This window comes from Primulina eburnea, chromosome 10 (genome assembly GCF_022965805.1).
Source record: "Primulina eburnea isolate SZY01 chromosome 10, ASM2296580v1, whole genome shotgun sequence".
NCBI lineage: Eukaryota > Viridiplantae > Streptophyta > Magnoliopsida > Lamiales > Gesneriaceae > Primulina > Primulina eburnea.
The window spans coordinates 37,672,526-37,684,880 of NC_133110.1; the positions used below are offsets into that span (position 1 = coordinate 37,672,526).

The 12,355-nt window shown below is 34.5% G+C and overlaps 2 protein-coding genes across 2 annotated transcripts; one reads left to right on the plus strand and one right to left on the minus strand.

Annotated features, from left to right (window-relative positions):
- The first annotated feature begins 656 nt into the window (after nucleotides 1–656).
- LOC140803470 (uncharacterized) lies at nucleotides 657–4,899 on the plus strand. The gene is made up of 8 exons (XM_073159360.1): nucleotides 657–780; nucleotides 890–1,391; nucleotides 1,477–1,612; nucleotides 1,845–1,926; nucleotides 2,769–2,944; nucleotides 3,595–3,732; nucleotides 3,853–3,992; nucleotides 4,543–4,899. Exons 2-8 carry the CDS (start codon nucleotides 1,274–1,276, stop codon nucleotides 4,788–4,790), a joined length of 1,038 nt encoding a protein of 345 aa, XP_073015461.1. The 5' UTR covers nucleotides 657–780; nucleotides 890–1,273; the 3' UTR covers nucleotides 4,791–4,899.
- A 3,527-nt stretch (nucleotides 4,900–8,426) lies between these two features.
- LOC140802916 (gibberellin 3-beta-dioxygenase 1-like) lies at nucleotides 8,427–9,956 on the minus strand. Its single transcript, XM_073158529.1, has 2 exons — nucleotides 9,445–9,956; nucleotides 8,427–9,054 (listed from the first exon to the last, which is right to left on the minus strand). The coding sequence occupies exons 1-2, from the start codon at nucleotides 9,933–9,935 to the stop codon at nucleotides 8,427–8,429; spliced, it is 1,119 nt and encodes a 372-aa protein (XP_073014630.1). The 5' UTR covers nucleotides 9,936–9,956.
- Nucleotides 9,957–12,355: the final 2,399 nt, after the last annotated feature.

Sequence of the window (12,355 nt, forward strand, 5' to 3'; positions counted from 1 at the left end):
GCTTGAAAATGTGAAATTGTCAGGTTTTACAAATTCAAAGGTCGCATAAAACTCTCGCACAAGTTCAATATAGGCAAGACAAATGATACAAAAGTCTGGCGTCCACCCATTATTGTTGATCAACTGAAACACTTCTGTTCTAATATTCAAAACTTTCAAAGTGAGGTGATGGATGTATTTGCAGAGAGTAATTTGTTTATTACACATTGCCTTATATATATCCTTTTCAGTTATCTTTCTGAAAGTTAAGTATCCATTCAAATCAGATTCGGCAGATGGTAAGACATTCATCCATTTCCCCATTCTAGCCCGTTTATGTCCCAATGAAGCTGTTTTGTTAGAATTATGAGCTGACCTGAAATAAGAGCTCGAGTTACCAACTTTCTTTTGCAACTCATGAGGCCTTTTACCCATTATATCAACAAATATTGCTATCACACACTACTCTTCCACAATAATCAACAATCAACAATCCACCAGTCACAATCAAATCAATTAAGTACAATGGCACATAATAATCCCTAGCTAATACTGAAACAAAAATTCGAAAAAACTGAATGTCTTACCACCTGCCGAATCTGATCTGAATATCAGTAGGATTGATTCGTCTCATATATTAGGATCCGTGTGAGATCCACTCTTATAATAGATTTAGAGGTAAAAAATTGAAATATAAAAAAGTTTGAGGCCACTGGGGGATAAACGTTAAATTTTATTCCTGTAGGCTATAAATAAGAACGGGATGTCCGACTTTATTCTTGCGCCTAGCCCTATAGTCCAGTTACGTTTGCGTGGGATTTCACATTTCCATTACTCAGTTCTTTCTACGTACTTTTTCCTGAATTATTCTTATTTATGCTAAATTAATTGTTAATTTTTATATTTTCAGGGTTAGGAGGTGTGGATCTGCGGAGAATTGCAAGATTTTGGAATTATCCGAAGATTAGGGTTTCCCACCTGTGTATCACCGCCAATATACTTTATACGTTGTACGCTTGTAGATTCTAGTTTCTACCGAAGAGGTTTTGATACTTTACTGCGTTTAGAGTATTATTCGAATCGTTGCACCGAATTTAGAATAAGTTTCGTGTTGTAATCTGAATATCTGGTAACTTTTACCTGGCAATTGTGCTTTTTTTTTTGTTTCAATTGTCAAAGTTAAGCATTTTTTGTATTTTGAGGCCTAGAAAGTGGGATCAAGGGCTAGTGTTTCTTGTTATTGATATTTGGGAAAGAAAGTTTGCTTTTGTACTTGCATTTAAGCTAGTTGAATATGGATAAGAAGAAGGTTGTAGCTCCACTGGTTTGCCACGGGCATTCGCGACCAGTGGTTGATGTGTTCTACAGTCCCATAACACCTGATGGTTTCTTCCTTGTCAGCGCGAGCAAGGGTAAGGTTTTACACGTGTTTGATTATTATTACTGCAAACAGGTCTTGATTTTACCAAGTTTCATGAGTATGGTGGCTTTTTCCAGATTCGACTCCGATGTTAAGGAATGGAGAGACTGGAGATTGGATTGGCACCTTCCAAGGTCATAAAGGTGCAGTGTGGAGTTGTTGCTTGGATAAAAATGCTTTGCGTGCTGCCTCTGCATCAGCTGATTTTTCTGCGTACGAGTCAAGTCGTGAAGATTCATCTCTTTAGATTATCTAGGATTTTCATAATAGGCATCCTCGTTTAAATATTAATTAGGGACTTTTCTATGCTCAGGGTCATATAAATCTTATTATCTAATTGAATTAAAGTAATTGTTTGCAGTAAACACAGAGCTAATAGAGATATATTCTGAAATATTTAACTTTATTAACATGTGAGTTAGTTTTGTTTTCTTGTTGACTGTAGGAAATTATGGGATGCATTAACTGGGGATGAATTGCATTCATTTGAGCACAAGCACATTGTTCGTGCTTGTGCCTTCTCAGAGGTACACTAGATGTATTTTCAAATATCTCTGTTAATTTTTTATCTATTCGTAGTTTTAGTGATTCTTGTGTAAATTCTTTTCTATTTTTTGTATCTAACTTGATCACTAAAAAGATTAGAACAACTTTACTTGCTGCTCTAAAGTTTGATTACAGTAGACACAGGCTGATTTGCGTAAAGACTCTTACAATCAATATAGAAGTCTCTTATTTAGCATATTGAATTGCATTTGTTGTCTAAACTTATGTGGTAAAAATTTCCTCTTTGTATATGGAGATTTTTAGTTTGCCAATTTGTATTAAACTGGTTGAAGACATTGGTTGGGGAATATACTTGGCTTCAAATTTAAAAGATTTACGTTTCTAAATTTTATATTTGCTACTAACTATGCGGAAGGTTTCATTTTCTGTCGCAAGAAATATAATTTTGACGTGGCTTTATGAGAGAACGGTTGCTCACTTCAACAATTTGAGCTATTTATTTTAATTTAATTTAAATTTTGTTTTTGGTCTATCAAAGTGATTTGAAAACAATTTCTTCTTCCTTGCTCTTTCGTACATTTTCATTGTTTTGTCTTGGTCATATACCACGAGTCCAGGACAAATGCTTTACTTTTTAGTTTTAATCTCCAATTCTTTATCCATTTATCAGTTGAAAACACTCGCTTCACAGTTTGCAACATAGGTAGATTTTTGACTCACAGAATGAAGAACTGATATGATGTGGCCAGGTATTAGGTTTCCATTGAATAGGGCCTTGTTAGAATTTACTGTGCTGTGTGCCGGTTATTGTAGAATGGCATTTCTGTCTATTTATACCAAGTTTGATTTGATTGATTTGCAGGATACATGCCTTTTGCTAACTGGAGGGATGGAAAAAACTCTTCGCATATTTGATCTAAATCGGCCTGATGGACTTCCACGGGAAATCGAAAAATCTCCTGGTTCTGTCAGGACTCTTTCTTGGCTCCACAGTGATCAAACGATCCTAGGTTCCTGTACTGAAGTTGGAGGGGTGAGGTACGTGATAATCCTATCAGATTCCTTTTCTTTTTGTGTTCGCTCAGATCTCTCCATTCTGTTTGAATTTATTTCTGCTATAAATATGAAGACTGTGTATTTCCTGTTAGAGTTTATAGTGTTCATGCATTCCAGGTTAGATATCTAATATAAATCTATTTGCAGGTGATAGTACTTGTGTTAACACCAATCAACCAAACGACCCCCCTTCCTGACAAAGCTCACTTTCATCAGTGTCTTACAGTCGTAGGTTTAAAACTTAAATCTTCAGATTCCTTTTTACTGTGCTAGTCATTTCCCTAGTCTTGATGCACATTGTGTCTTGTAACTGAGTTATAATTAAGTTTTTAAAATCTCCAAATGTTGAAGGTGATCCTGTCTTCTTTAGTGTGTAAAATGATTGTAGAATAAGTGCGCTCTATGACTAGCTCGGAATCAAACGGGATGAGAATTGCTGCTGTCTCCTTTTTGCTTCAATGTGTTTAACAATCATATCATTCGTTAATAATTATGATTGCAGTTATCTAAGACATTAGATTTTTCATCATTACAAAAATCATCTGAATCCTTTTGTCTTTGAATATGCGTCAGGCTAGTAATTTACTGTTGTCAGTTCAATACAATTCTTTCTTATTTGATGATAACACTAGGTTATGGGATGTGAGAACTGGTGCGATTGTTCGAACACTTGAAACCAAGTCCTCGGTAACCAGCGCTGAAGTGAGTCAAGATGGCCGCTATATAACAACTGCAGACGGGTCAACAGTTAGGTTTTGGGATGCAAATCAGTATGTCTCTCATTTTCTCCCTACTTCTTGGATACGTCGATCTTATTTTGTTTCAATTTGACCGATTCATTTACACCAAATGGTTTTGTTACCAATGATCCAATATTTATCTTTTACCAGCTTTGGATTGGTAAAGAGCTACAGTATGCCCTGCATTGTGGAATCGGCTTCATTGGAACCGAAGTATGGTAACAAGTTCATCGTAGGTGGAGAAGACATGTGGATTCATGTTTTCGATTTTCACACGGGAGCAGAGGTTGGTGAGTACTTGTTATTATGAGTTATTTAAAAATTGTCGATTGCTAGATATAAAAATTAGTACTTCATTTACTTTTATGATAGGATTTCTTATTTACTTCTGGGGTGTGTTTGGTTGGGTGGATTAAATAAGGATAGATTAATAGTCCAATATTTATCGTTAAAATTTTAAGTTGTTTTAATAATCATTTTGATCCGGTTTAAGATCTAATTTTATGGATAACTATTTGATTAATAAAATTGGATCTTAAACCGGGTCAAAATGATTATTAAAACATCTTAAAATTTTAACGATAAATATTGGACTATTAATCTATCCTTATTTAATCCACCCAACCAAACACACCCTGGGGTCCATGTTCGTTTTAATGCCCATTCCAAATGTCTAAATTTCCATTCATTTCTCAAGTATCTTTTTCTCCCCCTGTTCATTTTTCTCCTTTGGGGGATATGATTAGATGAATTATACATATTCTATTTATTCATTTTTTGAGCACAGATTTCATTTGTCTGTGTATGGAAGCAACGTTTTCTAAATCTCGTGGCACACAGGATGCAACAAAGGACACCATGGTCCAGTTCATTGTGTGCGTTTCTCTCCTGGAGGTGAATCTTATGCCTCTGGATCTGAAGATGGTACTATCAGAATATGGCAGACTGGTCCTTTGGCTGACAATGGGAAAGATACTCCTGTAGACGACGAGCTTGCTCGCCAGTTTGAGAATGCACTTATTGCCAAAGAAGAGAAAAGGGATGCAAGCGAGAACACTACCGATGAAAAGACCCTGGATGCTGAGTAGTTTATATGTACTTTTTTGTGTGCATCTCAGTGTTTGCATGTCTCATCTTATGGTTGTTTGCTTGTTTGGAGGTTGTAAAGAGTGATCTTCAATTGATAAAAGCTAGTAGTTTGCCAAACTTTCACGCACCCTCACCCGTGCGACACACACACACACACATGTATATGAGCGTGACTAAAATAAGTAAAATTTACAGATTTAGAATGTATTGAGTTTCACATTTTTTTAGCATATGTAATCAATGTTACACCATTATGCACAGCAAAAAGAAACTCCACGAATTACATTACGCAGCTACTTGTTTATCTCCTTCTGTGAATGGGGATTATTTGTGATTATATCCTATTTTGAACTTGTTCATTGAAGGGCGCAACAGACGATATAAAGCTAAAAACACATTTGATTGAAGGACAAAAAAGCTTCGACAACTGGTGTGCTTGAGACGAAATCTACGGTACCTGCACACCAAATTTTTTTTTTTTTTTATCTAATTCTTTTTTTCCTTGGGGCAAAACGGTCAAATAGGAACTTAGGTCTTCTCTCGAAGAATTTGATTTAGGAGATGGATGAAGGACGTGCATTTCATAAATATCATTAAAAATACTTAATTAGATATAAATTAAATTTAAATTCACTTGAATTTTATTTATATTGAAATAATGAATTTAAAATCCATCCATTCAAATATTATAAAAAAAAAACACCATGTGTCCATGATTATGGCTTAAACATCAAACGAGAGAGTTTGAGATGGTTTCAACCTCCTGCAATTATCCGACTCGGGAATGACGAAACCACTTCACTTCGGGCGAAACCAATTCTCAGGGTGTTGCCACCCCTTCGAGAGTCATCATCCTAGGGTCATTCATCTCTTTCTTTTTTCTCTATATGAAATTCACATTTTGCGTGGAGAAATACTTTTCAGTAATACGACATGTGCTTCAATATCAAATTCCTAAAATAGCTGTAGTGTAGGCTTTCTTTACATTACTGGCTTCAGCTTCACTTCGTGCATGATAGCGGCATTATTGAGGACCGAAGTCGCTCACTAGTGCACGAAGACGTCAAGTTCCAACGGTCCAAGGAGTTCTAACAATCGGGGAACGAGCGAAGCCTTCAATTTAGTGGCTTCCTCCTGATCCTGCTCTTTTCTTAGTTGATGGGGAAAACCCGAGAGAGCTGACCAGTTAAGTAGAAATAGTTGAGTTCCCGGTTCAATGCGCTTTACCGCTATATTGCCAAGACTTGCGAATTTTCTGGATACAAGTGTTACCATAAAGACCAACGAGTAAATTTGCACTAGTAGAGAAATGTTTTTTTAATATCAAAAGCTTGATTGATGCTTTATAGAGATAAAAACTAACAAATGAAATTATTTTTTATATTACATAGCTCACAAGGATAGGACGACCAGAGTTTTTATTGACAGGTATGTCCAAGACACAGCCCCGATTCCCTTATAAACTATGAATATAAACCAAAATAATCCACAAAAACAAGAACCTAAATATTTTCAGTTTTAGATCCAAATCCAAAACCAATCAAAAAATTATATCTAGTGTAGAGGAATATTCTGTTTAACATAAAATATAAAAATTTTGTGTATCAGATTTAAATGTTAATGACAACATGCAGCTATAGCACATAAATAAATAACTTAAACCAAAATAACTAAAATTCAATTTTGCACAAGTATAAATACTTGTATGGTGTCTCATGGCAAAATAATTATTAGAAAATCAACTTGAGTTTACAGAAAGACCAACATTAGTGATTTTAATGAAAATTAATTTTCTCAACATGTTAAGAAAACAAATTGCTTTCTAAAACAAGTAACCAAACTAAAATGTAATCAAGAAAGCAAAACACGATGTCGAAAACTGAAGTAACAAAAACACCATCTTCAGTCAACACTTTCACGTGTATTGTCTGCATATATCTCCAACAATCATGGCAACACGTAAAACAACAATGTCTTTGTGAATTATATTTTTCTGAAGTTCAAGGCGTACAAAAGTACAAAGGTACGCAGCAACCAAAAGCCAAAAGTGAAAACGAAAGTCAATTATAAAAGTTTTTTTCCAACTGATTTCTCAAATTTATAACGTCTTTTTTTCCCATGATTTATCTTCAAAAGAATCCTACAAGATATAAAAATAAGAGTTTTATTAGAAATAAACTCTTTTTAAATAGTGATATCATAAAATCTTTATCATAATTATTACATATCTAGAAAGGCAAAACTCATAATTAATTATTTTATGGAATATTATCAATAAAGAAAAGATAATTTAAGAAAAATATTATTCTAATAAATTATACCTTGAAAACTAATTTTTTTTTCCCTTTCAATTAAAATTACAAATTAATGTTATATTTTAGGAAATATACATTACAAAAAAACTTAATATACATTAACTACTCGATTTTTATAAATTAAATTCAACCCCTATTTTGTTTTTTTTTCCTCGTAAAAAAATAATCGGGAATTTAATAAATTTTATTACTACACGAGTCATGTGGTTATTTTTTCTTGACTATTAAAATTTAAACTAATAAATATCAACTCTAATTGCTTCGAACTATCAAAATGAAATTGAAGTACGAGATCCCAAACAGAACCATGGTCGATCCCGAGGATCAAATACACATGATTCCTTCGGACAATGTAATCTTGCAGTCTAAGAAACACAAATAAAACAAATCATACACACACAAAAACACAGAGATCAAACAAGCTGGGAAATCGTGGGTAAAACTTATCCAACACAAGTAAATTACAAGCAGAACCGAATGTTCTATTATAACCACAGAATTTTTGTTCTCTCGTTTTAACCTCAAGATTTCATCGCTTACAAATGAAAAAAAAAATTGTAAAACATGACTAACACACAACACTAGTGAAAACTAAAGTGAGGAAAAAGAAGTCTTTTTTTTTTTAATTTGCTAATGTTAGAAAATTTAATCTTATTCATTCGTCTATTTTTTCTTCTAAAAAAGACAATATTCATGTATTATACTACAGACACATCGCATGTGCTTGTTTAGTAGTTTAGTATAATGTATTTGGTTAATTTGTTAAATCAACACTGCTTTTCCATTAATGGAACTAATAATTTGATTCTCTAATGTCACACAATTTGTGGGTAAAGTATAACGTTTTGATATTTGCTCTTTAATGTTAAACATCATTTATATCGAAATACTTTAAAAATATAAATATATTACGTATATTGTATATTATGTTACACACAAAATGCGTATACATTGAGAAAATATCATGGAAAACTTTGATCCTAACATGTACAAGGATATCTTAGTTTCTTAACTGTCCCCTAGTGCCAATACCTTACTCAAAATTTCCACCGGTATCGCTACGATAACGCCGAAAGCTATTCTGTTAGCTAGAAGAGCTAATGGAATCTACAGAAAAATTGAATCATATAATGATCAAAGAAAAGAAAACCACAAATTTTGGTCAATGTAATCCATACTTGCTTACTTCTTGTCATATATATTTTTGGCAAGAATATTTATTAGTCATTTTTTATTGTCTTCTTATTTGACTCGGATAAGATTTCATGTAGAACAAAATTCAAATAATATTTGGGACAAAATATCTAATTTTCACATTAATCAGTAATGATCATTAACGTTGACATCGGTAAATAGACGAGGAGGCCGTGAACTCAGCCGCAAAGAAGCAAGGGCCTTGTCGAAAAGCCTAGACTTAATGCCCAGATACTCGCTCCAAGTAATGGGCCTGTAAAGTTGGGGGTGGCACTTATCAACTAGCTTCTTAAGTGGGCTGACTTTGACACTTAACGGGGGCCCAAAAAAATAGGCTACCGATAACCGATGATGGGTCCGGTTCACGACAGCCCGATGGAGCACGCTCGGGTACAAACCGTTTGAAAGAATGTGCATGAGGTCGCCTACATGGATCACGAGCGCTCCCGGGTGGGGTGGTACCGTGATCCAACCCGAGCCACCCTCCCGGATCATTTGTAAGCCGCTTGTGTTGCTTTGGTGGATAATGCTAAGGATGGTGGAGTCGGTGTGGGCCGCCAACCCCATGGCACGGTCTGGATCCGGGCATGCCGGGTAGGAGTTCAACTGTAAGACGTCGGTTCCTCCTTCCACCTCTCCTTTTGGGCCGGCCCATTTGACTTCCTCTTGGGTTATGTCCAACGGCCCAAGCATAAGCCACATAAGCCGATGTGCTAGGTTTTTCATCTCTTTTTTGCATTGTTCTAGTGTATCACTGGAAAATTTTGAGAAATACGATTAATAAAACGGAATATAGATGACAAACAAGATTGTCAAACAAGGCGCCAAAGTCGTCGATCCGGTTTTTACTTGTTTTCCTCAGTCCAATTTAGAAAAGCTAAAAAAAAAAAAGAAGAAGAAGACATAAAATTTTTCTTGAACCAGATAAATCACAAAAATAAAGTTAATTAAAACACAGTCTTAACTTCATCAATCCTTGTTGTGCTCAAATAATTTGAACTCTTTTCTTTCTCTCTATCTTCTTCAATTGCACAGAGCAGCTTATTTCTAAACAACTTGTACGTGCATGGTTCTTCCACACATAACATAAGTCCAGTATATAAAAGTACATTATGTGCAATCAAATTATATTATAAGCACATACCAAAAATTGTGATAGTCGTTTGGCCAAAGTCGGCGCGCATGTTCAACAGTTGAGCCAGAAATGGTGAACCCTTCAGACCACATACACTTGGGAAAGAATCGAGAAATACGCACCACCCCGTATCCCGATACGCCATTGGGGAGCCGCTCAGCCTTAAGCTTCTGATACATCGGCAAAGAGAAAAGCCTTTTTCCCTCCATTTCAACTACATCGAGTAGTTTCTTTGAAATATCGTGGTTTATAACTTGGAACACACCCCATCTCTTGCATGCATGGCCGATGAGTTCCATAGCATTTTCGTCGTTTAGGTCGATGACCGGGACTGCCTCAGAATCAAACGTGCCACCTCCGTAGGTAGGGTACCGGTCGAGGCCTTGGGGTTTCCATGCATGGGAGTCGGGCAGTTCGTTGAACGAGTTGAAGTCCACGATTTTGTGGTGAAGATTGAGGGAGTGTGTGCTAAATACATCCGCTAGTTCTTTAGAAGGCATAGTTAATTTCTTTGCGTTGGAAAGTCGAATTGTTTGTTTATGTAAGAGATTGTGTTGGTGTCTATGGTGTTTATATTTGAAAAGGGGGAGATGCATGGGGACTTATAAATTTGTTGATGGTCGACTTGGAAAAATAAATAAAAATTACTGAAAAATACAATATTTTTTTTATGTTTGGTACAATCAATTTTTTTTAGACGTCGTAAACGCTCTCTGATTAGAATCATGAATAATTATTTCAAGAATTAGCCATCCCAAAAATGTTCAACTATACAAAATGGAATAGGATAGAAAGAGCATGGAAATTTGACAGGATGCAAAATCCAAAAGGTGAAAGGACCAATTCGTCCTTTGCGTGAATTTGGAAAGGGGGGGCGTAATAGGCTCAGAAAACAAAGGAAGGTTTCCAAGCAATTAAGTTAGGCAATGGGAGGGGGCCTGTGCCTTTGTTTTGTCTGCTCACTATTCATGATGAAAAGACCATTTTGGAGTGCTATTTCTCCTGAATCAGGAAGAACCCTAGCACACAAGCTGGATTTTGGCAAAACTTAGTGTATAAAAACAGAACGTTTAGTGTGAAGAATGTAATAAAAAGAAGCGAGAAATTCATATTTTTGTTCATATTTTCATTTTTCGTCCTGCTATCGATCAATTTATGATATTAATCCACTAATATGTACTTTTTCGATTTTTGAGAAAAAAGATAATATGTAGCTGGAAATTACTGAGTTACTGATTGGACTAAGACGGTGAATTGATTGATAATAGGAAGTGACTTAAATGTGAAATTTATATATTTGAATTGTGTATAACAAATCACATTATGTTTTGATCTGCATGCGTAGTGGGTATTCAAAATGGTCGTGTTTTTATTTGGCATAGCCTGGGAAAAAGACAAGATCCATGAATACAGGCTACTGATTACTCAACATTCCAATAGTATTAGGGGTTTTTGAATTCATTAAATTTTGTGTACCGAACTCGCTAGAACATATTAAATAATACCCAAATACTAAATCTTAAGCTCAACACTACCTGAATATGTGGTGGATTCCTTTATGCGTGAGACGGGTCAACCCTTCCGATATTCATAATAAAAAGTAATACTATTAGCATAAAAAAGTAATACTTTTTCATGGATTACCAAAATAAAATATCCTTCTCACAAAATACGACCTGTGAGACCTTCTCAGATAAATTTTTGCCATATATGTGTGTGTGATATTCTATATAAATTTACGATATATTTTTTATTATAAAATATTTTAATAATTTATTTTGAATTTAGCTTGAATTATGTAATGTAACGTGCACGGACAGTTTTTGGGAGGTAGTTTTTTTTATTGTTTCCAACATTCCCTAAAAACATAAGAGTACGTATCTTGTGAGACGGTCTCACGAATCTTTATCTGTCCTATCGATATTCAAAATAAAAAGTAATACTTTTAGCATAAAAAAATAATACTTTTTCATATATGACCCAAATAAGATATATGTCTCACAAAATACGAAAGTTTGCATGTGTAACGAGTTCTGTTAAATATCAGCTGTCATCGACTTAAGAAAATATGCATATGCATTACCTTAGTTAGACGTAGTGAAATTAGTTTTGAACTTAGAAGAACCAATGGAAACGCATGATTACTTGTAAAGTAGCTTAGCCACGGGGAAAAGTACCGGAAATGGCCATATATAAACAGAACACCAAATGACAAAGCTCAATAAGGACAAAGGGACCAAATTTTGACTTATTTTACCTTGGACAATGCCGAAGGTCACTCTACTTTCTCCCGTTTAGGCAGGACAATTTTATATTCACCAAGGGTTGGTTACTCTCTTGCTCATTCCATTTTATATTAGTGTATATCTTTTGCGAGACAGTTTCATATATCTTAATTTGTGTGACAGGCCAGTCATGTCTATACTTACAATAAAAAGTAATATTTTGACGTAAAAAGTAATACTCTTTAATGAGTAATCTAAATAAAACATATATCTCAAAAAATTAACCCGTGAGACGGTCTCATAGGTCTCACCGGAGTTTTTGTGTTTATATTATTATTATACAAGTACCGGAAAACTCAATTTCAACGTTAATTATACTACACTAGTCCTGTGTGTGTGCAATACGTGCATCTCCAGTCAATTTTTTTCACATGTACTCATTTTAAAAAAATGAATTTAAAATTCAAAAACTTAAAATTTTCTGATTTTTGACAAGTGTTTTATATTTTTTTCATAAATTAAATTTTTAATGAAAAAACAAAATACGGTGCTTAAAAACTCTAACAATCTTTTTGGGTATAAAACTCTAATAATCTTGCTTTTGATGATAACAAAACGCGTTATTGTGTTTCTAATATATTTACTCAAGTGTGAAGTTGCTAACTCAAGATAAAAATTGAAACTCGAATTTAAAC